Below are 21,207 nucleotides of genomic sequence, written 5' to 3' on the forward strand. Positions count from 1 at the left end.
ATATTCTAAAATATAACCTCTTTATTTCTAATAGCCCTCACTGAAGACGCTTTTCCCCCACATAGTAATTTAACCGCAGAGGCAGGCAGTTGCCTGCTATTTCTTCAACACCTTCCAGAGAAGACCAAAGGACAGATTCGCGCCCTTGTGTCCCCATCTTTTATTTCGGAAAGCGTGAAGGTTTCCCCAGCCCCTTCCTGCTCCCCTCCGCCCGGGGCGTGGTGTTCGGTGCCCTCGTGCGATCGGAGGCCGCGGAGGAGGCAGGTCCCCTCTGGACAGCACTATAAACATTTATTTCGCAGTAAGCACAGCGCCGGGCTCCGGCGGGGCCCGCGCCCCGCACAGGGCGCGAGATGGCGGGCGGGCCGCGCGGTCACGTGTGGCGGGCGGCGGTGACGGCGCGGCCCCGTGATCGGAAGCCGGCGGGGAGGCGGAAGCGGGCGCGGGGGGCGGCGGGGCCCATTAAAGCGGACGAGGCGGGCGGGGGGCAGCGATCGGGCCGGGCCGCGGCGGCAGCACTACCAGGTGAGCCCGTGGGGACCGGGCGGAATGGGGGGGGCCCTGCACGGCTACGCCGGCGACGGGGGGGCAGAGGCGGCTCCGCCCCGGGCGGGGGGCGCCGCTGGCGGCCCCTCCCCGGCCCCGGCGGGGCGGTGGCGCGGTCTCGGCGCTGTCTCGATGCTCCCGGTGGGCTCCGCACCACGGCCCGGCCCGTTTGCCTCCCCCCACACCGAGCTCCCCGGGGCTGGGCCTGGCGCGACCCCGGGACAATGCAGGGGGGTCTCCCCGGGAAGCGGCCCCTCCCCGCGGGCCTCTCCCGGGATGCGCGTTTCGCCTGCGCTTTGTGGAGCCTCTTCTGCCTGATGGGCTCGCGGAGGCCCGAGCGGTGCCTCCCGGGGAGGGAGCGCATTGTCTGAGCCGTGCGGTGCTGCCGTAGCTCCTCGCGGAGCCCGGGGAGGCTTTGGGGGGGCGCTGGGCCGGGGCGGTGAAATGCTGCTCTGGGGGTCGGTGGGTGTCGCTTTTAGGATGAACCGGCGGCCCTGGGAGCGATTAATGTGACCGAGCAGGCGGCCGAGGGGACTGGCAGTTATTGCGAAAGTGGCTGTTGGTGCGTGTAAAGCCTGAGTCAGTCCGGAGAAGTATTGGAGTGGATGCTGGAAGTGCTTTTGACTGTGAGTGTATAAGAAGGTAAATTAAGTGGTAGTTGCGTTATTAGTCTCCAGGTATATATAGACAAATAATTATGGAAATGCCTAATGGTTGTGCTGAGGGCAACTGCACTATCCTCCCTGTAAATAGAGGGATTATTTTAGTAGTGAAAAGGCTGTCTTAATCCGAAGAGAGGTAACCTCAGCATCCAAATTAATATGTCTTGCCTAGTGTCTCCAAACCTTTTGAGTCGAAGCTGGAATTCTCCCTGAAAACTAAAAATATTTGCTGATGAACAGAGCTGTTGTGATATGTGTGTATGAGGTTTTTGTATGTAAACTGAGAACACATGACAGAACAAAGTCCTCCCAGCTGTAAGCAAACTGTTCTTTGTTTGACACTTGCCAATATGGAAGCCTTAAAGCTTTCAGCACTTGCCACTGGCTGGCCAGCTCTGGCCTATGCCTAACACTTTGTATATCCGTGTGGGAACTGTGGCTGGGGGAAGTGGAGAGTTCTCTTTTTAGGGGAGTGGTACATAAGGAGCTATGCCATGGTATTTGGCTGGCTATGACTTGAAGGCTGTGGTGGTACCAGTATTGTGTGATGGGAGCTGCATCCTGGCTGTGCTTCCAGTAGAGCCAGGCTGCTGGAGTCAACATACTTTGCTCTCTCAGGAGCTGAATTTGAGGTTAAAGTGGGTGGAGTCATTTGAATATTCCCTGTTAAATAATCAGGGCTCCCTTGCTGTACTTACTCAGGAAGAACAAGTATACTTGTCTCTCCCCCTCCCCCTTGTGACTCCCAACAGCTGACTGAACACATGACTGGCCCTCCATGCACTAATGAGTGGACCCACCATGCCTGGCCGGAGTCCTCAGAATTAGAGCAGCTCTAATACTGTTACTTTCAATTACTGCCTTAGTTTTTTTTCCTTTGTGTTGCTGTTAATACTTTACTTCTGGTGTAGAAAAGCTGTGAGATGGGGTTAATCTGACCTCTCAATAAGGAAAACTTCTGAAATCCAGTAGCGGTTTCTTGCTCTCCCAGGCTGCAGTGAGAAGTATAACTGATAAGATGCACAGCAGTAGCTACGTTTAACTTTCTTCTTCCCTGTGATGTCATGCAGTGGTCCCTGTCCTCAAATACCCTAATGACAGTTCAGCACAGAATCATAGAATGTCCTGAGTTAGAAGGGTCTCACAAGGATCATCAAGTCCAGTTCTTAGTCCTGTACAGGACAACCCCAGCAATCCCGCCACGTGCCTGAGAGTGTTGTCCAAACGCTTCTTGAGCTCTGGTAGCCTTGGTGCTGTGACCATTTTCCTGAGGAGCGTGTTCCAGTGCCCAATCACCCTCTGGGTGAAGAACCTTTTCCCAGTATCCAACCTAAACCCCCCCCGATACAGCTTCACGCTCTTCCCTTGGGTTCTGTCACTGGTCACCAGGGAGAAGAGATGGAGAACGTGGCACCCCAAGAGTTGTACCTTGAAGGTGCCAAGCTAAGAATTTACTGCACTACAGCCATCCTGACCCTCCTGCCAAAGCCAGGGAATCAAACTCTTTGAGAAGCACAGACATGTTACGACACTGAATCCTTAACTGAAAGTGGAAAATGTACAAGCTCTGCTCTGAAGTGACCTGGGAATATACTGCTTTGTTTGGTTTACTACCCAAAATGAGTGCTTGAGGGCAGGAGGGTTCTCAGATTCAATTTCTGCAGCACCTCCCTAAAGCTCCTGTTGTAAGACTCTTGTGTTGGAAGGTCGTGTGAATTACCTGTTGGAGCAAATCTCTGGCAAAGCTTGTCCTTGAGGAAACATGACAATTACAATCAATCCATCTGTGCAAAACTATAAATAACTCTGTTTCTAACATGTATGGGATTTTGGTCTGACTTCTATGTGAAAATGAGACTAGTTTATGCAGAACTTAACATTTGGCTGTAAACAAAATTGCCTATGCTTGATTAGGGTGTGTTTTTAAATGCTGCATGGTGAGACTGCCTGGCAAACCTTAGCTTGAGAATAAGAGCTATGAAATAGGGTGCTTGGATGTTTGCATTCTCTAAAACTGGTGGCTCATATGGGCTCACTGGTGCCTGTCCCTGTTGTTATAATACAGCAATTTCTTCAGTAACTGAAGTAAATTGGGCGTTTGATAAACAACTATAGAACCCTCACCTTGCGTGCTGCAATGTTCCATTATGTCTTCTGGACTTCTCAGCTGTGACCTGACCTACTCTTAAGCCCTTGTTACTAGGGCCTGATGGACCTACGAATTTTTTGCAGTGCTGCAGTGTAGTTTAAAGCTTGTTGCCTCAACAGAAGGTAGTCCAGGTAAGACTTCACCTAGATGCTGAACTTGACTGGGCACAAGCTGCCTGGGTGCTGCTTGTCTGACAGCAATCTTGTGTCCTTCAGATACTAAAGTGCTTCATACTTGCACAGCATTGTCTTGATAATTGCATTTTAATTGCCTGATGAGTTAGAGTTGAGTTGGCTTCCCCCTGCAGCTTCCTAAAACGATCCTTTGTAGTTGCTGTATAACAGTCTGCCTTCAGAAGTAGTTGTGAGAGGAGACTGTGAGGATAAAAGGGTCACACTCTGCAGCAACAATCCAAAAGCGAGCTGTGCATCTCAGAACTGAATTAGGTGTGGCTAATTAATCGAATGACAATAGTTGATATACCATGTTCCGTTCTGCAGTTACTGGCTCTGTTGAAGATCCTCTTTCTCTTTAAATGCACCTTGAATAAAACTTGCGAATGAATGCCCAAGGTCAGTGACTGCACATGTGCTGCTCAGAAATAGCAGGTGGTGAAGGGATACCCCTCTGTCACATGGCTGGTCTCTGCCTTCCAGCGTGCTTGTTGCTTTTGCTCTCTGTTCGTGGGGATGCAGCTCCCAAGCCCAGCGTGCTGCTGCATTTTCTGCTCGGTGGAGATCTGCCGTGGTGATGTCATTGTTGCTGTGAGCGCTGTTCCTGCGAGGCTGCTCCTCCTCTCTGGTGCCAGCAACCAGTGCTCCGTCCGTGGGGGAAGCTTTGTCAACACTGCTGTTGCTATCTCATGGTCAGTGACCCTGGTGAGGGAAGCAAGCTCATCAAGGCCACTGGAGTGTGTTGATTTGCAGCTGATCCCGAATAGCCTTGACTTCTCCTGCTGGGAAACCTGTTTTTGAGGCCATGGCTGTCTTTACAGGGCAGTGAAACTTCAGGAGGGGTGCACTGCCTTTGAGATGGGATTGAAGCGTAAGCTTGTGGCACAGATTTCTATTTGTATAATTTAAAGGTGCTGATGTAGTGAGTGATTTGCTCATGCCTCTCCACAGCCATTTAAAATGCCAACTTAAGATGACTAATTGTATGTAACTGTACTTGCAGGAGTTTCAAGCAGGAATTGCTAAATGAAATCAAGTAGATCCTTTTAATGTCAGTTAAAAAACCCTTGTATTTTTTGGAGTCTGTTCTGTGTCACTTCATACTGTAACTTTGGTCAGTTGACAGACAGGCTGGACCAGTGAAGTGTGGTGGACAAAAGTGAAGGCCAGCAGCTGGAGCTGCCTGTGGAGCCAACCTGCCTGGAGTACCTGGACCTTGGTTTCTGGGGCTACCAATTTATCTAACAAATCTGTGCTGAGGCCTTGATCTCTTTCCAGCTGGAAGCAGAATTCTCTTGAAAGTAACCTGCTTAGTGCTTGTCTCCCTCAAGTGGGCTGAGTCACTCAGCTCCCAGACATGGATAATGATATCTGGAGTCCAAACTGGCACAGTGTTGCCAGTGTCTCAGGCATGAGCAATGAGATGGTTCTGAGGCATGCCTAGGCCTGACCTCTCCCTCTGTCTAACAAGAAGATGTCATTTGCCATCAGAGCTGTCTTAATCTTGCCATGCAAGTGAGGTTTTTATTGGCCCTTTGTGGAGCTTCATCAAGAGAATAGCTGAAGTGATAAAGCATTGACGCAGGATCTGTGCAGGAGGTATGAGGGTATGAAGTATGAGTGTAAAACTGAGTATCCATAGTAGGAATTCCTTGTTAGGCACTGACTCAGCTGTGGTGGCAAGCTACCTGTTAAGACTCTCATCCTGGGACTGATACTGAAATACTTGTCCATCCTGCTCTGCAGACTGTATTAGCATAGTAAGAGGTATTGAGTGTGTGTAGGATCAAGAGTTCTGCTTGCAGATCAAGGTGTAGTTCTTAGATTACAACCTGTCCCTAGAGGAAGCTTCCTCTCTAGAAGATTCATTACTGAGAACAGGACCTTCTGGAAGGAGGAGTAAGGTTTTTGCCATTAGTATTGATCTTGTACTTCCCTACATCTGCTTGTCTGGCAGTAGGATCTCCCATCAGTATTTGTCCCTTCTCTTCTATTAAGCTTCTCATGCTGCAAGAGAGAGACAATATTCACTCTTGAATGTCAGGTGTAAGTTACAGGGTCTGGCAGGCCTCCCGAGGGCTGTTGTTTGACTTGGTCAAAGTCTCCTTCCAGTCACTTGTTTCCTTCCAGGCCTCTAGGAACTGTGGCAGCTAACAGCCCGGAGTGGATAACCAGGGCTTGTTTACCACTGCCAAGGTCCAAGACCTGTGCTTTGCTTACCACTGCAAAAGTTATCTAACACCTCCTATTTATGTTTCTGAAACTGAAAGCATGACAAGAATGTGTGAAAACTTAGGAGGCTGTAGTCAAAACTAGAAATTAATCTGAACACTTGAAAAATACTGTCAGATACGGTAAAGATCTAACAACTCAACTGTTTCTGAGTGGCGTGGCTGACTTGCAATATTGTGAATTCGATAGTCTTATCTTCTGGAAATGCAGATTAAAAGCCAGCTGCCCCTGGCACTGTGCTTGGTTTACAGAAAGCAATGGGGGAATTGTCAGTGGGGATGTGAGAACCGTCCTGGGCCTTGGTATTCGTGTCGGAGTTACTGAAACTGTTGGGTGGCTCTGTGCCAAAAGGCTGACAGACAGGACTGTATAAACTGGGCTGTATGAGCACTGTAGCTCTGCTCCAGTTTAAGATTTGTCCTGCTGATGGGAAAGCTGTCCACCAAGGAGGCTGTTCTGGTAGAGGCAAGGCAACATGGAAGCTGTGCTGGTGTAGTGCAGTGCTTTGCATAGGCAAGGCCCTTAGTCAAGACACATGGCTTGTTGCCTAGTGTCTCCCAGCAGCCAGCAATGTGCTCTACTCTCCTCCCACATCCTGAGATTGTCTCCCCCAGGGCAGAATAGGGGAAGTTGAGCTTGCTCTGATAAAGGGGGAGGGGTGTTAAAGCAAGCATGCCTGTTCTTGTAACAGCTTGATCCTTGGGGAAGATCTGCTGGGAACTACCTGAAAGCCTATAGGATTTACAGGGGAACTGCTTCCTCTGGGAAGATAGGGGCACAGCAATATTGATCCTTGAATGACATGACTTTGAGCCTCCAGGAGAAGGATAGCTGAAGATCTTGAGATGCTTGCTATCAGTCTGGGCTCTGTATGTCTGCCCATTCCTGGGAGGAAGATATCCTGTGGAGTAAGGGTCCTTTAGGTGCTGTAGGAACTGGTGGACTAAAACTTCGTGACTGGAAACATCCATCTTTCATTGAAACTTGTGGATGTGGCTTTCTCACAGAGCTGTCTTCCTGTAAGCTGAAAGCTGCTGCTTCAGCAGGTCTGGCTTTTTCTCTGGGAATCCTGGTCTTCTTACTGTGTGGCATTGACTCCAAGAGGAACTTCTTGCACTCCTGTCCTGCCACAGCTGCAGTCTCCCAATACCTGCTACACCTGTGGAGATGGTGATCATCTTCAGGTTCCTGAGAAGCAAAGTGTTCCACCTAGAGTGACTGCCCAGCATAGCTGGCTACATCCCTGGGGGCATTTTCTGCGCTCCCTTCCCTCTCTCCCTTTGGCTCAGGGCGTTTATCACCTGGGAGATCCTACATGTGCTCCTGTGATCTTAGGCTAAGCAGAGTCTGGGTGAAGTAGTGTTCCTGTAGACAGCAAGAAATTACCTCCAGACCTTTCCCAGTGCTCCTAAGTGCACTGGTGGTTTGATTGAACACAGAGAAACATCTGCCATGGTACTGTAAGGAAATGCATCTTCATGCTTGTTTTGCTCCTACTTTCAAACCACATAGCCAGATCAACGTGATACCTCCTCAAGAGAATGTGGCTGTTGTGATACCTAAACAAGTAGAGATCAACTTTTGGCACCGGGGACTGGGGCTAGTCCTACATAGTTTGGACTTTTCTAGGGTAGAGTCACAATTCATTATGGCAGCAAGAAACTTATTCAGTTCCACAGCTAATATTTAAATATTGTGCAGGCATAAAGCAACTCTGATCTGGAGAAATGCCAGGAGGTGTAACAGGGTTGTGAATCAGTGAGGCTTGGACTGAAGAGCTTGGCTTCAAGAACTTGGGCTTTGAGCCTGACTGATCATACGCACCAGTGCCTCTGAGGAATGCAGTGCTTTCCAAATCTCAACCCTGAGGGAGCCATAGCTGAGCTGAGACCTCAGGCAGGGCAGACCCCTTCTCATGTGCAAGTCCTGTGATTCCACTGCAGACATGGCTCCTACTGGTGGCATTGCTTCTGCCTTCCCTGTGTCACCTGGACTCCTTGGCAAGCTGGCCATTGGCATGTCCTCTTTCAGTGACCTTCAAGTCCTTGTCCACATCAGGGATGTATGATAGAGTCTTTGGCTGGGTGTTGAGGGTATGTTTGGGGCAAGCTAAAACCTTACTGCCACTGAAAGGAGCGTCTTACCCAGCACTGGCTCTGGAGCTTCCTTGGTTGCACCAAGAGGCTATTCTGCTCAAAGCTGTTCCAGAGTTTCTGCTTCCCAGCTGGATTTCCTGCGTATTTCCCCAAGATGCATGTTGCCCCATCATTCTCTCTCTTTAGCACTGAGCTGTTTTAAGAGCATGTTATCCATGAACAGCAGCAGAGTGAGTAGGCCTGGTGTCATCTCCACCTGGGAGCTGCCTCACAGACCATGTCAGTCGGCTTTTAGCACCGTGTCACACCAGTTTGGTGCTCATTTTGAAGCAGACAGTGAGCAGAAGTCGAAACCATGTGGCTGAGCTACAGCTGATTGCTGCTGCTGCTGCTGGTTCCTGAGCTTTGTTTGGTTCTAGAGCAGCTTCTCCAGGACTGGAGGCTGTAACTCCACCCTCAAAATGAGTTGGAAACTTACTGCAGACAGCTGTAGTCTAAAAAACCAATTCCTCTGGGGTACTGAAACATGTTTTAAGATTCTATTTTGATCTGAGCTAATGTGTTAGCAGGCATCTAAAGCTCTAGGCTGTTCTTCAAGCAAGTGAAGCTTTTGGCTTAGGACTCTCAGATGGGAGTGGGATATACTGGACAGCATACCTACACCTGACAGTTTACAATATAATGTTTTACACAAGGTATCAAAAATTAATTTGTAGCTGATGCTCCCAGCTCCCTGAACAGAGGTAATTTCTGCCTCACAGGGCTGGCTGGGAAAGGTACCAACTGGACAGAAGCCTGCTCTTGGTGGAGCTGCAGTAAGGAGCAGGCAGCTGAGCTGCTCCTCCTGAGCAGGGAACGATGAGCTGTGCTTGAGCTCTTGGCTGGGTACCAGCAGGACGGAATATGTTGGTTAGAACAGCATCATAAATGTGTGGGGAGGAAGGAGGTGGAAGTTTTGAGATGCTACTGATACAGCAGCAGCTAGAGTGTACCCTTTGGTGAAGCTGTCACAGGAATATCTTGCCAGCTGCTTTTGGTGTGGGCTTCACTGGAGCTGACTGCTGCTCTGTGGTACATCAGCAAGGCCTGGGGGCACCTCTGAAGCACCTCTGAGTGTATGGACTGTAGGAGCCCATTGCCCTAAAAAACAACCCATTTACAGAGAACAGTTCTTGCAAGTTGTCAACCTGAATGACAAGATGTTCTTAATTTCCTTTTTAGCCAGCATGTGTCCCCACTAAGTGTGAGGCTTTCCTCAATGGATTCTTCCGGTGAGCTGGGGAAGCTGAGCTACTTGTAGACCTGTCGTGGGAGTGGAAGAAAGTACTGTCCTGCTTGTGCTGCCTCTGTCAATGCAAGATTCAACCTGCTGTTATAAATTCTGGGCTTCTGTAGTAGTCCTTGGTGTGAGGATGCTGGGCATGTGCTCCACTTGTAGAGCGCTCGAGTGTGGTAAGGAAAATATGCAGGCTCTGTAGCAGTAAAAAAAAAAAATTCAAAGGCAGCCTTATTTCTAGTTTCTTCCTTGAAGGCAGCTTGACACCTCTTAAGCCATGTTGATATGAGATAATAGGCCCTGCTGATTGACCTCTGGCTAATGCTGAGCCTTCTGCCCAACTGAAAAGAAGCAGAACTTCTGCCCTGCTCCTGGGCTTTGTGTCACTCTCGGGAGAGTGCAAGTCAGATGTTGAAGGTTGATAATCTAATGGTCTCAAGTACTTGTGTTGAACTGCTCATGCTGTTACTTGTAGCTTTGTGTACTTCTGTTACTTATAGTAGACACAATGTCTTTGTGACCAGCTAGGAGGAAACATGATGATGATGTTAAATTGTAATTGGTAAAGCTGTTCAGCCCCACCTTGGGCTCCTGCTCCAGTTGGAGGTTGAGGCTTCAGTTCAAAGGATGTCTGGACCACTTGGACACTATAACCAGGAACTGTAATCCTGGTCAACTAATGGCAATCACAGACTATCTACCTTTCCTCAGGATGAGGCCTTGCATTTTCAGAGTAGCTGAATTGGAGCAAATTCCTATGTCTACTCAAAGCCTTAACTAAACCATGGCAGGGTACAGTGTGACCATAGGGCAAGTGATATGTGCTTGATCGTCTAAGAACAGGATAAGCATTCAGTGACCATCTTATTTCAGTGGCTGAAGATCTAAGCAGAAATAACCCCTTGAGGTCCCAAACATGCTAGGGAACTTGCTGCTTCTGAGAGGGAACTGGTTCAATCTGACTGAGCTGGTCCTGAATAATTTTTCCAGCTTCAGTTTCCTTGAAGAAATGCAGAACCCTTGCGGGGGGGGGGGGGAGGGAGGGATTAAAAATAGTTCTCTGGTGTAGTACAGAGACATACTTCTCTGCAGCTTCCCCCATGCAAGAGAACAGTGAGTAGAGGTGCTGTTTCTGTGTCAAAAGTGCACTTAGCTGCATTTTAGGGCACTTTTTCTGCTTTTCAGGGCAGAAGGTTCTTCCAGTATTTGGGTTTGCCTGTCTTCTGCTCAGTCTGGTCACTGTGGTGAGCCCACTGTCATGTGTGCCCTAATGGAGACCTGATCTATCCAGATCACCTTGTCCATGGTGGGTGTTTTAGCTGAAGGTCCTGTAATACAGTGGAGAAGTGAATGCTCTGCTTATCAGCCGCAGCACCCAGAACTGGCCTGCAGTGCTTCAGCTTCAAATAGGCCTTTGTGTGGAACACCTGCTTACTCTTTTGCTGTCTACTGGGTCAGGGGAGCAGCAGTAGGTGCCTCACTGTTTAGCTCTGCTCAGTCCTTGCTCACCCACTGATTTGTGTTTTCTTGGCATGGTGTTGAATATTCCTGGCAGAGGACACAAGGCAAGAGGTGCAGTCCAACAGCCTCGCTTCAGCATTCAGCTGGCTTCTAGTGGAAGGTGCAGATGGCAGCCTGATAGATGTAGGACCAGAGAATTCCTGGTCAAACATCCCAGTTCTTCCAATCTCTTTAAATATGTTAGGATTGTGACTTGAACTGATAAGGGTATGCTGCTGCTTAGGAAGCTCCATGGAGGTAAGATTCCCCCCAAGGCTGGATGGTTTCTAAAACTGTGCATGAGCAACCTACAGTGTTCCTCCTGCAAGGCCTACTTCTGTTAAAGGGTAGCTAATCTAAGGTCTGGTCAATGCAAGCTCCTACTGTTCTTTGCTTGTACCAACCTGATTAATATTAAAATGCCTGCATTGTGACTTGACACATGTAAAAATCTCTAAGGAATCCTTAACCATCCATTTCTGCTTTGAGTTAAAGCAGCTGTCTTAATATAGCAAGTAAAAGGACAGTTGCAATGTACTCTGAAGAAACAAGGGAAACCTAATTAGACTTGGCATAGGCTTTATTTGCTCTTGCATCTGTGATGCTGTAGCACTATGAAGCTTCATAGGACAGTTTTTTTGACTCTTCCTTTCCTATCAGGTAAGACAGTGACACTTGCAGGTCAGGTGTTATAGGTTCTCCCTTGCTGCTCCTGCAGTTGAGCCTTACAAAGGTTATAACAGAACTGCAGAAGAGAGTGTGCTGTACCAGCTTAATTTCATGAGGGTCAGCATATTATTAATGGCTTGTTTGCTTAGAGGATCGGCATTAAAAGTCAAGTGGAAGGACTCCTCTCCTGTACTGGAGACAGCTGTGTCATTCCTTTGGCACCAGTTAGGCCAGGAGGAGGAATGATGCTGACTAGTCTCCTGGCCGATGTGAAGTGTCTGGTGGCTCCTGAGCAGAGCTAGCTGGGTGTGCTGCTGGCAGGCTGTGGTGAGAGCAGTCATGCAGGTGATCTCGCTGTGGGAGACTTCACACAGTGTAAAACACAACTGATGTCTTGGATCAATCTTAACAAACAGGTTTTTCTTCATGGTACCTCTGAAAAAGGAAGTGTTTGTTCAGAAATGCTCCTGGGACTGGATGAGAGTCCCGTGTGAGCTCACACACTGCCCTCTGAAGGGCGTGTGTGCCTCTGACAGGGTGCTGCTCCGGAATAATTATATCAAATACCATAAAGACAGACAAGCTGCATTATATAGTGCAAAGTAGTCTTAGTGCTGAGTCAGTGGGATCCCAACTCAAGCCAAGCTCCTTCTTTGCAGGAGCATGGGGGAAACCCTGCACAGCCAGCATCTCAGCTTACCTCAGTAAATTATCTCGGTAATTTAGTGTTTCTTGCAGGTATGACTGGGGAAACTCCTCATCTGAACTAACTGCTCCTTCAGGTATTCAAACCTGCTTCTTCTGTGAGCTAAAACTGTATTCTTCTTGGTCTTCCATAGCTGATTTTGTACTAGAAAGGTTCATCAGAAATGAGATCTGTGTAGCTTAGAACATGTATGTGGGTTTCATTTCTGGGACACAGGCAGTAGTGACTAATGCCATGTAATGTGAGAAAAACAGCCTGTGTTAACAAGAGAATATCATAAATTGCCTCTGACTTCACGTGAGCAAATCTGAGTACTGAACCTGTCTCAGGGTTTGTTGGTTGCACCTTATTCTATAGACACAGCAACTGTAACCAGGATTGACTGAGGTATTTCTGAGCTTGCTTAAACTGTAACGTGTGGAAACATTCTCTGCCACAAAGATGTTGTGTTTGCTGTTGGCTTAGTATGAACTGAAGTCATCTAAGTCTTTTGCATCATGTTAAGACTGTAGTAAGACTTCAATTACAGGACTTTCAGAGAGCACTGGTGTCTTGCACTTAGAGTACCTCAGTTTGTTAAAAACACTTGTGTCTGTAAGCAAACATTGGAGGAGACATATCCTGCCCTTGGAGTGGTTTGACCCTTTAGGTTGCTTCATAAGAAACCCTTGTTAAGGTAAGGAGGGTGTATTCAATCCATCTAAACTGAGGGCCTCACTAGGACCAGTCAGATGTCTGTTCAGCACAGACAAACAGCTGCTTTGAAGCTGCTGTTGGAGACCTGCTCAGCCACACAGAGCATGGTGAGGATGAGGGAACTAGCAGAGATGCTGCTGTAAAGAGCAGCTCTACTGCTTTCACTTAGAGGGGTCTCCTTCTATAGGAAGGCTCCAGGAGCTCAAACACTGGTACTTTCTCCAGGACCTGGAGATGTGTTCTCTTCTTGTATTAGGTCTTCTTATACCTTCAATGAGAAGATTAATAAGAGGGCTTGGCCCATCAACTGGCTGAGTTTCAAGGCAGCATCAGTCAAGCCTAGTAGAACAGGGGTGTAAAACTGGGCAATGTCCACTGCTGGCCCCTGATGGGGCTGGAATTCCTCACTGTCATATGGCCCAAACCAAATACCAAGCTGAGGCAGCTCCTTCTGTGCTCTGGCTCACATCCGTTGCATCACCTGGATGGAAGCTGTGTCTCACCTGACCGGTGCTGGTGAGGCAGTGACAGCCCTTCACTGCTGGGCAGCCCATCAGCTATGACAGGGAGGCAGAGTCAGCTCTGACTCAGACCGACTTCCTATGTCTGCAGGTGGCTGCTCAGCTGAGTTGCTTCCAAGGTAATGAGTCCTGACAGAGCAGTTTTCCCTCCCTCCTCGGTGGGACTTCAGGCTGTGTTGAACTTGGGTGATAAGCATCCAGTGAGATTTAGTGTTGCAATTTAGGGCTCTGCAAATCTCTCCCTAAGCAAGAGAACTAATGCTAGCTGGTCCAAAGCTGCTTTGACTACCAGGAGGCAGCGAGCTGCAGTAGCCAGTGGCAAGTGATACTGAAAACACTCTGAAGAAAATAGAAGCAGTGCCCAGGAGCATGCTGGGTTCTGGCACAGGCACTTGAGGGTGAGTTGTTTTCCTCTGTCCTGAGGAAATCAGGTGACTCACACTGGATCTGAACCTATACAGATGTTTTTCATGACAGTTCAGTGTACACAGCTGTCTTTAGGCTGCTTCAAAGCTCTGCTCACTCCTTGCTCCACCTGGGCTGATTGTGCTGCAGAAGTCTCTGGCTTGGCTGGCACAAATGTCGCTTGTGTTATGTGCTTTGCAGACACAGGAGGTGCAGGCTGCTTGAAGGAGCTTCTGTGGTCTGTTCTCCCCCGGCTGTAGGGGAGACAAGACAGAGCGTGGATCTTGGCAAGAGCAGAAGGAGGACTAAATGTTGGTGTTGTTGACAATTTTCAGCTGATTCTGTCTTGGCTTGTATTGCTGGGCTGCCAGTTGGATCAGTGAGCAATGCAGTCCCTTGGAAAAGAGAGGTGTTTACACTTGGAGAAACTATCCTGTACAGACTCTCTGGTATCTGTTAACACCCATCTAAGGGTAGCATGAGCCCTGTGGGTGACCTGTCACTGCCACTCCCTCAACAGCCCCTGGCTGTTATGTCCTCAGCAGTGTTTCCCATCTAGATATATTACCAGATGCATGAGGGCTACAAGGATGTCATGAGGTTATGCAGGGAGAAAGCCAAAAGTGCAAAAACCGAACTAGAACTTAATCTGGCTACTGCTGTACAAGACAATAAAAAGTATTTCTGTACATTAGCAACAAAAGGAGAGCTAAGGGGAATCCCCATACTTTATTAGATGTGGAGGGCAACAGTGACAAAGGATGAGGAAAAGCCTGCTGTATGTCATAGACATCTTGAATCTTGGGGTCAGTTTTGGGCTACTCACTGCAAATCATGCATTGAGGTGCTGAGTGCTGTCCAGAGAAGGGCAACAGAGCTGGGGAAGGGGCTGGAGCACAGATTTGACAAGGAGCACCTGAGGGAATTGAGGTTGTTTAGTCTAGAGAAAAGGAGGCTCAGGGGGGACCTTATGGCTCTACAACTCCTTGAAAAGAGATTGTAGCCGGGTGGGAGTCGATCTCTTCTTCCAGTTAACAAGTTGACGGGACAAGAGGAAATGGCCTCATGTTGCTCCAGGGGAGATTTAGATTGGACATGAGGGAAAATTTCTTCACCAAAAGCACTGTCAAGCACTGAAACAGGCTGTCCAGGGCAGTGGTGGAATCACTGTTCCTGGGGGTGCTTAAAAGCTCTGTAGATGTGGCACTGAGGGACATGGGTTAGTGGTGGCTTGACGGGTTAGTGCTGGGTTAACGGTTGGGGTTAATGATCTTAGAGGTCTTTTCCAACCTAAATGATTCTGTGACTGTGAGGTGAGTGCAGTCCAATAAGGTGTAGTTGTAAGTGCACCACTACTACAGTGGCTGCAGGAGTGCTCCTTCAGCTTCTGCAACTTTCATGGATAGCAAAAGCTAAACCAGTTCATGTTTTTTAACCCTCAAAGCTTGAGATGATTAAGATCTTTTTCAACTGGGCTGCATCTAGTAAGAGGCTTTTACAGCTTGGAGCATGTTACCTCCTGTAATAGTGGGCTGAAGTGGGTGCAGTTCCTCAGCAGATTAGGCTGTTGTGTATCCCAGGAAGCACATAGGACCCAGCTGCTTAGAAGACACAAATTCCCTGTTGTAGAAGTGAAGGCTTCTTTAGTTGTGAAAGTCAGGAATAGCTCTCGAAGAGTTATGTGGAGGAGTTGTGTGGTGCAGTGAATGTGGTGTAGCAGGATGGGAATTTTAGGGTAATCAAGTCCCCACATAAGGGCTCAATACCTGAAGCCTGTTGTCAAGGGTTTTTGAAGTCAAATAGCACATCTGTCAGCATCTTCTGGCTCCTCTGGGAAAGCCAAGGAGTCCTTGTGTTGTGGACCAGGTCACCACCAAACCAGAGTCTGTGATCTGATCAAGGCTGAGCACCTAAGAGTGGCTTGTCCCACCCTCTTCCTAGAGGTGTGGAATAGGAAAGGTGTGCTCAGCCACTTATGGCAAGACCTGGAACTTGCTCTCACTGTGCTAAAGCATATCCAGAAGTGTATTCAGGCCTGCTGCAGCTGATGTACTTGTAGCTGCTTCAGTGCCCTGAAGGAGACCTGGGAGCAAGTAAGTGTGGAACTCTGGAGCTCAGCTCTCTTGCTCATTGGATAGACCATTAGTGGCCTGTTTGGAGCCACCTGCCTGTAAAGTGGACTGGAATCATGGCAGGGTACAACTGAACAAACAACTCATCTCACAGAGCAGTAGGCAGAATGTTGAGGCTTGTCACTGTAACCCTGTCCTTCCATGGAAGGTGGGGTGGCAGCAGCCAGCTTTGTGTGCCCACAGCAAAGCCACGGAGTCTGGTGGCAGTTTGCTTTGTAATTCACCTCTTCAACTGGCCTGTGTGGCTGTTGCAGCTGCTTAACCACAGCATGTCACTGGGATTCAGTACTTTCACAAAGCACAGCTACTAGACAAAGCTGTCATACTTTTTTCTTATTTTTTACTGGGAGACTAGTCAACAGCATAAAAAGGCTTGAGTGGGCATTAGACATGTCTGCTTACATCTCACTTCCTGGCCTGTGTAAGAATTAGCCTGTGTAAGGAGCTGGTATGATTTATTGCACTGCCTCCTGCAAGGCAAGGGAGATGACCTGGGCTAGTTTATCCACCAAATGGCCTGGAAATAGGATCCAGAAAGGTCTTGGCACTGTAAAGGACAAGTGTTTGGCTCATCTACCTCTTGGTATTAAATTGCCCCTACTGGTCTGACATGGCCCTACCTGTGAACTGGGCAGACACCTGGTTAGTGTAGCCTTGAATTGGAGTCTGGTTTCAGGAGTGCTGGGCCCTGCCTGTCACTGGCTCCTTGCTGGGAGTCAGGTTTCTCAGACTCCAAACTCGCTGCTTTCTTCCTTGAGGAATATCATGCTAATGGTTTCTGATGGAATTGTTCTTCCTTTCTAGTGTGAAAGATGACTTCTAGGAAGAAAGTGTTACTGAAAGTCATCATCCTTGGAGACTCTGGGTAAGTAGAAGAGCCTTTAAGCTGCTAATCTGTATCTGGCTAGAGCAGTGCTCTTGACTAGTGGCAGCCTGGATGCACTGTAAGAAACCAGCAGTGCAGGGAGGAGAGATTTTACGGCCTCAGATAGCTGTGTTACCTTACAGGTTTAAGAACTCTTTACTATCCTCTGTCCTGAATGTGTCCCTGCAGTTTAACATCTTGAAGTCCTGCCACAATATTAAATGGGGGAAATGTGATGGACCAACCATTCCAGTAGCAGAGCTGAATAGTCTTTCTGCAGGAACATGTGCTGTTGGAAAGAGTATTTCACTTAACTGAAAAAAAAAATATCACTAGTAACCAATCTTAGGTGGCTTCCTAAAATTCTGCCTCTGTCAGAGACACAGTCTATGCTGAGCCATCTGCTTTGCTTCCCTGGCCTGGCTGGAGCCTGCCCCTTGGAGTGAGAGGCTTTGCTCTGTGCTGTCAGCAAGGAGCCTGCTCTACTGTCACAGGTTACTTGCTGTGCAGGCTGTAACTTGATTCCTATGACATAAGGCTTATTTATACCACTGTGCCCAGCAAGCTGTTGTTCAGGGAGTGTTTCTCAGCCACGGAGAGGGCATGTGAGCCTCTAAGCTGGCTCTCTGGGGAGGATCTCCACCTCTGGGTGTCTAGCAGATGTGTATGTGAGATCTGAGATTGTTCCTCCACCTCCTTCTGCAGAGCTGAAGATACTGTTTCTGATGGGTTTCTCAGAGGCACAGTCTTCCAAAATTGCCTTCATGGTCATAATGCGATGCCTGCTCCTTGCCAAGGGATCAGATTAGTGGCGGGGAAACGAGGTTTCTCAAGATGTAATCCTTTGTATCCTTTGGTAGCTAATGCTCTTACTCAGCATGGTGGCTCAGCATCTATTGGTGTGAACCCTTCTTGCAGCAGTGGGTGTGTTTTCCCTGGTTGAAAGGCCAAGAGGCTGTGGAAAGCAAAGGGTGCTGGGATGTTCTGTTGAGGGTGGTTAATTCAAACGTTGTTGTAGAAACAGCCTACCAAGTCTTTTCTTTTTTTTTTGTGTGTGTGTGTTTCTGTACAGGGTGGGAAAGACATCACTCATGAACCAGTATGTGAACAAGAAATTCAGTAACCAGTACAAGGCTACGATAGGTGCAGACTTCCTGACAAAAGAGGTGATGGTGGATGACAGGCTAGTGACAATGCAGGTAAGGAGGGACCCTGCTCCCTGCTGCAAGGGGTGCCTGGCTGCCTAGACCCCACTTGTGTAGAAGCATCTGCTCTGGTGTAGTCCAGACTGGTGTAGGACTCAGTGTACTGTGTGTGGACCTTGTTTGCACTGAACTTTCCTTGGCCATAGGTGCTTCTGGGCTTCTCTAATAATTTGTGCATGGGCTGAACAAGAGAGGGCAAAGATTAGTTTGGGCTCAGCTAAGATCAGCTTTGCCAGGCCCAGTTTTTAAAGCAGGGTTTGATACTGTAAACTAGATCTTGCTAGAAAGATTTACTTCCCTGGTGTTTAAGAACTGGAAAGGCTGGGAAAGGACTCCTAAGTCAAGTCAACTGTTTGTGTTGCCCCAAGTCCTGTGGGTGTAGTGTTAACCTGCCAGCCTGCTTATGTCTCTGGTTAGGTGAAGCTTTCATCTCTCCATGGTGAGACTGCAAGGCAGCAAAAGCCCTGTTGGAGCCCAGGTGCACCCAAGCACTGCAGGCAGGTCACCTGCTCACCCTAATACCCAAGTCCTGCTTGCCCAGAACAAGGATATATCCCTGGCTGAGGCTGAACACTAAAAGGGTCAACTATCTTTAGAAGATGTTTCTGGCTCTTGAATGCTTAGTGCCTACAGAAATTCCCAAGCCTTCGGGTGCTGCTGGCTGGGGACAGTATGTGCCTGGTGGGGAGTTTTGGAATTAATGTCCTAATTGCAGACTGACTGTCAGAGTAGAGCTGGCTTATCTGCCCTCTCTTTTGCTCCAGATATGGGATACAGCAGGCCAAGAGCGGTTTCAGTCTCTGGGAGTTGCCTTCTACAGGGGAGCAGACTGCTGTGTGCTGGTGTTTGATGTCACAGCCCCCAACACATTCAAAACCCTAGACAGCTGGAGGGACGAATTCCTCATTCAGGCCAGTCCAAGGGATCCTGAGAACTTTCCTTTTGTTGTGCTGGGAAACAAGATTGACCTAGAAAACAGACAAGTGAGTACTGGGACTTAACTAACCTCCTCTTAAGAAATCGCTGAAGTGGGAGACCTTGTGGGAACGTGGGAGGGCTCTCTGGGAAGCAGGAGTGGGAGGTGCCTGAGTGTGGCTCAGATGTTGTCTGCTACTGGAGAAGGGTTTCTCCTGCCTGGAGAGGTCAGACCCCTGGACACAGCATGCTCCTGCCCACTGGTGGAAGGATTGCAGCAGCTTCCTGGGGAGATGCAAGGAGAGGAGCTGCTTCTCCTCCCCCAGATGTGCTGAGAAGCTCTTACAGGAGAAAGCCAGTGCTCTGTGGGTGCTGGAGCAGGCTGTGCCCTGTGGTCTCATCTCCCTCAGCCACAGTGCTCCTTGCCCTGGGGCTGGGTGTGTCTGGTGGTGGGCACTGGTCTCCTGTGTTCTGTATCAGGGCTTTGAGGTCAGAGCTGCTCAGGTTGGATATGAGGGGTCTCTGCCCTTGTCCTGGAAATAAAACCCCTTCCTGTGCAGCAGAAGGTGGTGATGCTGCTCTCTGTCCACCCAGGTCACCACAAAACGGGCGCAAGCCTGGTGCTACAGTAAAAACAACATCCCCTACTTTGAAACCAGTGCCAAGGAGGCCATTAATGTGGAACAAGCTTTCCAGACGATTGCACGAAATGCACTTAAACAGGTAGGGAGAGAGCCGGTGGGTGGCCCTGCGCTGGTCCTGCCTGCAGAGCTCGCCTGCCGTGGGCAGCCTGGGGCTCATCCTTAGCCTTTCCCTGCCAGGAACGGCTCCTTGCATGCTCGGAGCTGCCTGCAGAGCTGTGGCACTGACTCCTCCTTCTTTCCCACCAGGAAACCGAAGTGGAGCTTTACAATGAATTCCCTGAACCCATCAAACTAGACAAGACTGACCGAGCAAAGGCTTCCGCGGAGAGCTGCAGCTGCTGAGGGGAGAGGGAGGGGTTGAGCACAGTCCTTCACAAACGAATATCACACTTAGGCCTTCAAACACACAGCCCCTCTTCTGTGTTTAAAATGAAATTTAAAAAAAAAAATTGCATCTCCAGCTGCCAAAATCCACCCATCTCCCCATGAGCGTCTGAGTCCTGCACTTCAGAGCTCACGTTCCCACACCATCCACATCACACTTCATGGTAACAGACCTTTCTCTTAGTTTAAAATGGAAACTCTTATGTATGTTTGGAACTGAATCTAATTCCGGGTGTCCAATGGAGAGAAACTGTTTACAGGTAATCTGTGTAACAAGTTACATACATTTTTAACTGTCTCGTGTTTTCCCCTGTGAAGGCTGCAACTGGAAAGGCTGATTACCCATAGTTCATTGCAAGCTCAGCACTCAGTCTGACTAGGTTGAGTTTTGTATGTATCTCTGTTAATGCTTGTTACTTTTAACTAATCAGATCTTTTTACAGTATCCATGTATTATGTAATGCTTCTTTAGGAAAAATCTTATAGTACATGTTAATATATGCAACCAATTAAAAATGTATAAATTAGTGTAAAATTCCTGAATTACATGTTCAAGTACTGAAACACAGGTTGTGTAGAAAGTGAGGAGGACACTTGTGACCTGCAGTGTGCTAGCAACACAGAGTCCAGATAGAGGCAGTATTCTGTACAGTAGAGATGAACTATGTAAGCCTTCTTGTTTTGAGGCCAAAAAGGCTTCATCTTCTGGAAAAATCTGTCTGGCTTCCTTGTATCTAAATTCTCAGATTTGCATAACAGCATTGATATGCACACTGGATTATTGGATTTAAAATTAAATACAGCTATGAAATGACCTCATTTGTTCACCTCCCCTACTGCTTAACTCCTAACATCCTGGAGCGAGCGTGAGGAGCCAGAGCTGAGGTGTCCCTGTGGCTCTTTGTGCTGTGGAAGGAGCTTTTCTCCTACCTGGGGTGTGGTAGCTGTTTCTTGGTGAATGACCTGGACTATGAATCTTCCCTTTCTTCTTACTGACTGCTAATCTGGATTTTTGGTATGGAAAAACTTGGCAATCTAGTCCCTTTCCTCTCTTCCTTTCTTCCTGGTATTTGTTCTTGCGTTCGTAGCTTGCTTAAATGGAGCCCTTCTACCTGTTTTCCAGAGGTCTACATTCTAGTACGTAGGCTGAGCTCTTATGTAAAGAGACAAACATGATGCCAATAAACTTAACAAGAACAAACCTTCTTGTTTACTCTTGTTTCTGACTCTCTTTTTTTCCTTCACTAACATGCTTTCTTTCCTCTGTCTCTAGTTGTCATTCTAGCCAGCCAATGCCTGCTAATTGAAGGATATTTGTGCTTCTTCCTTACTATGAAGTTTGTACCTTTCAGATTGGTTTTTGTGAGTGGGGTGAGCTGGCCCTGCTTGCTTGGTTGGCTGGGGAACTAGCAGGGGATTACCCCTCTGCTT

At 48.3% G+C, this 21,207-nt stretch overlaps 1 protein-coding gene across 2 annotated transcripts; it reads left to right on the forward strand.

Annotated features, from left to right (window-relative positions):
• The first annotated feature begins 414 nt into the window (after nucleotides 1-414).
• RAB7A (RAB7A, member RAS oncogene family) lies at nucleotides 415-20,989 on the forward strand. Of its 2 annotated transcripts, none has more exons than XM_032698980.1 (6): nucleotides 415-525; nucleotides 16,568-16,628; nucleotides 17,701-17,827; nucleotides 18,598-18,816; nucleotides 19,343-19,471; nucleotides 19,639-20,989. In XM_032698980.1, the coding sequence occupies exons 2-6, from the start codon at nucleotides 16,576-16,578 to the stop codon at nucleotides 19,732-19,734; spliced, it is 624 nt and encodes a 207-aa protein (XP_032554871.1). In that variant the 5' UTR covers nucleotides 415-525; nucleotides 16,568-16,575; the 3' UTR covers nucleotides 19,735-20,989. The 2 variants fall into 2 exon arrangements, with proteins under 2 accessions (XP_032554871.1, XP_032554872.1); XM_032698981.1 differs by lacking the exon at nucleotides 415-525 and adding an exon at nucleotides 1,168-1,188.
• Nucleotides 20,990-21,207: the final 218 nt, after the last annotated feature.

The sequence above is a fragment of the Chiroxiphia lanceolata genome, chromosome 11 (genome assembly GCF_009829145.1).
Source record: "Chiroxiphia lanceolata isolate bChiLan1 chromosome 11, bChiLan1.pri, whole genome shotgun sequence".
NCBI lineage: Eukaryota > Metazoa > Chordata > Aves > Passeriformes > Pipridae > Chiroxiphia > Chiroxiphia lanceolata.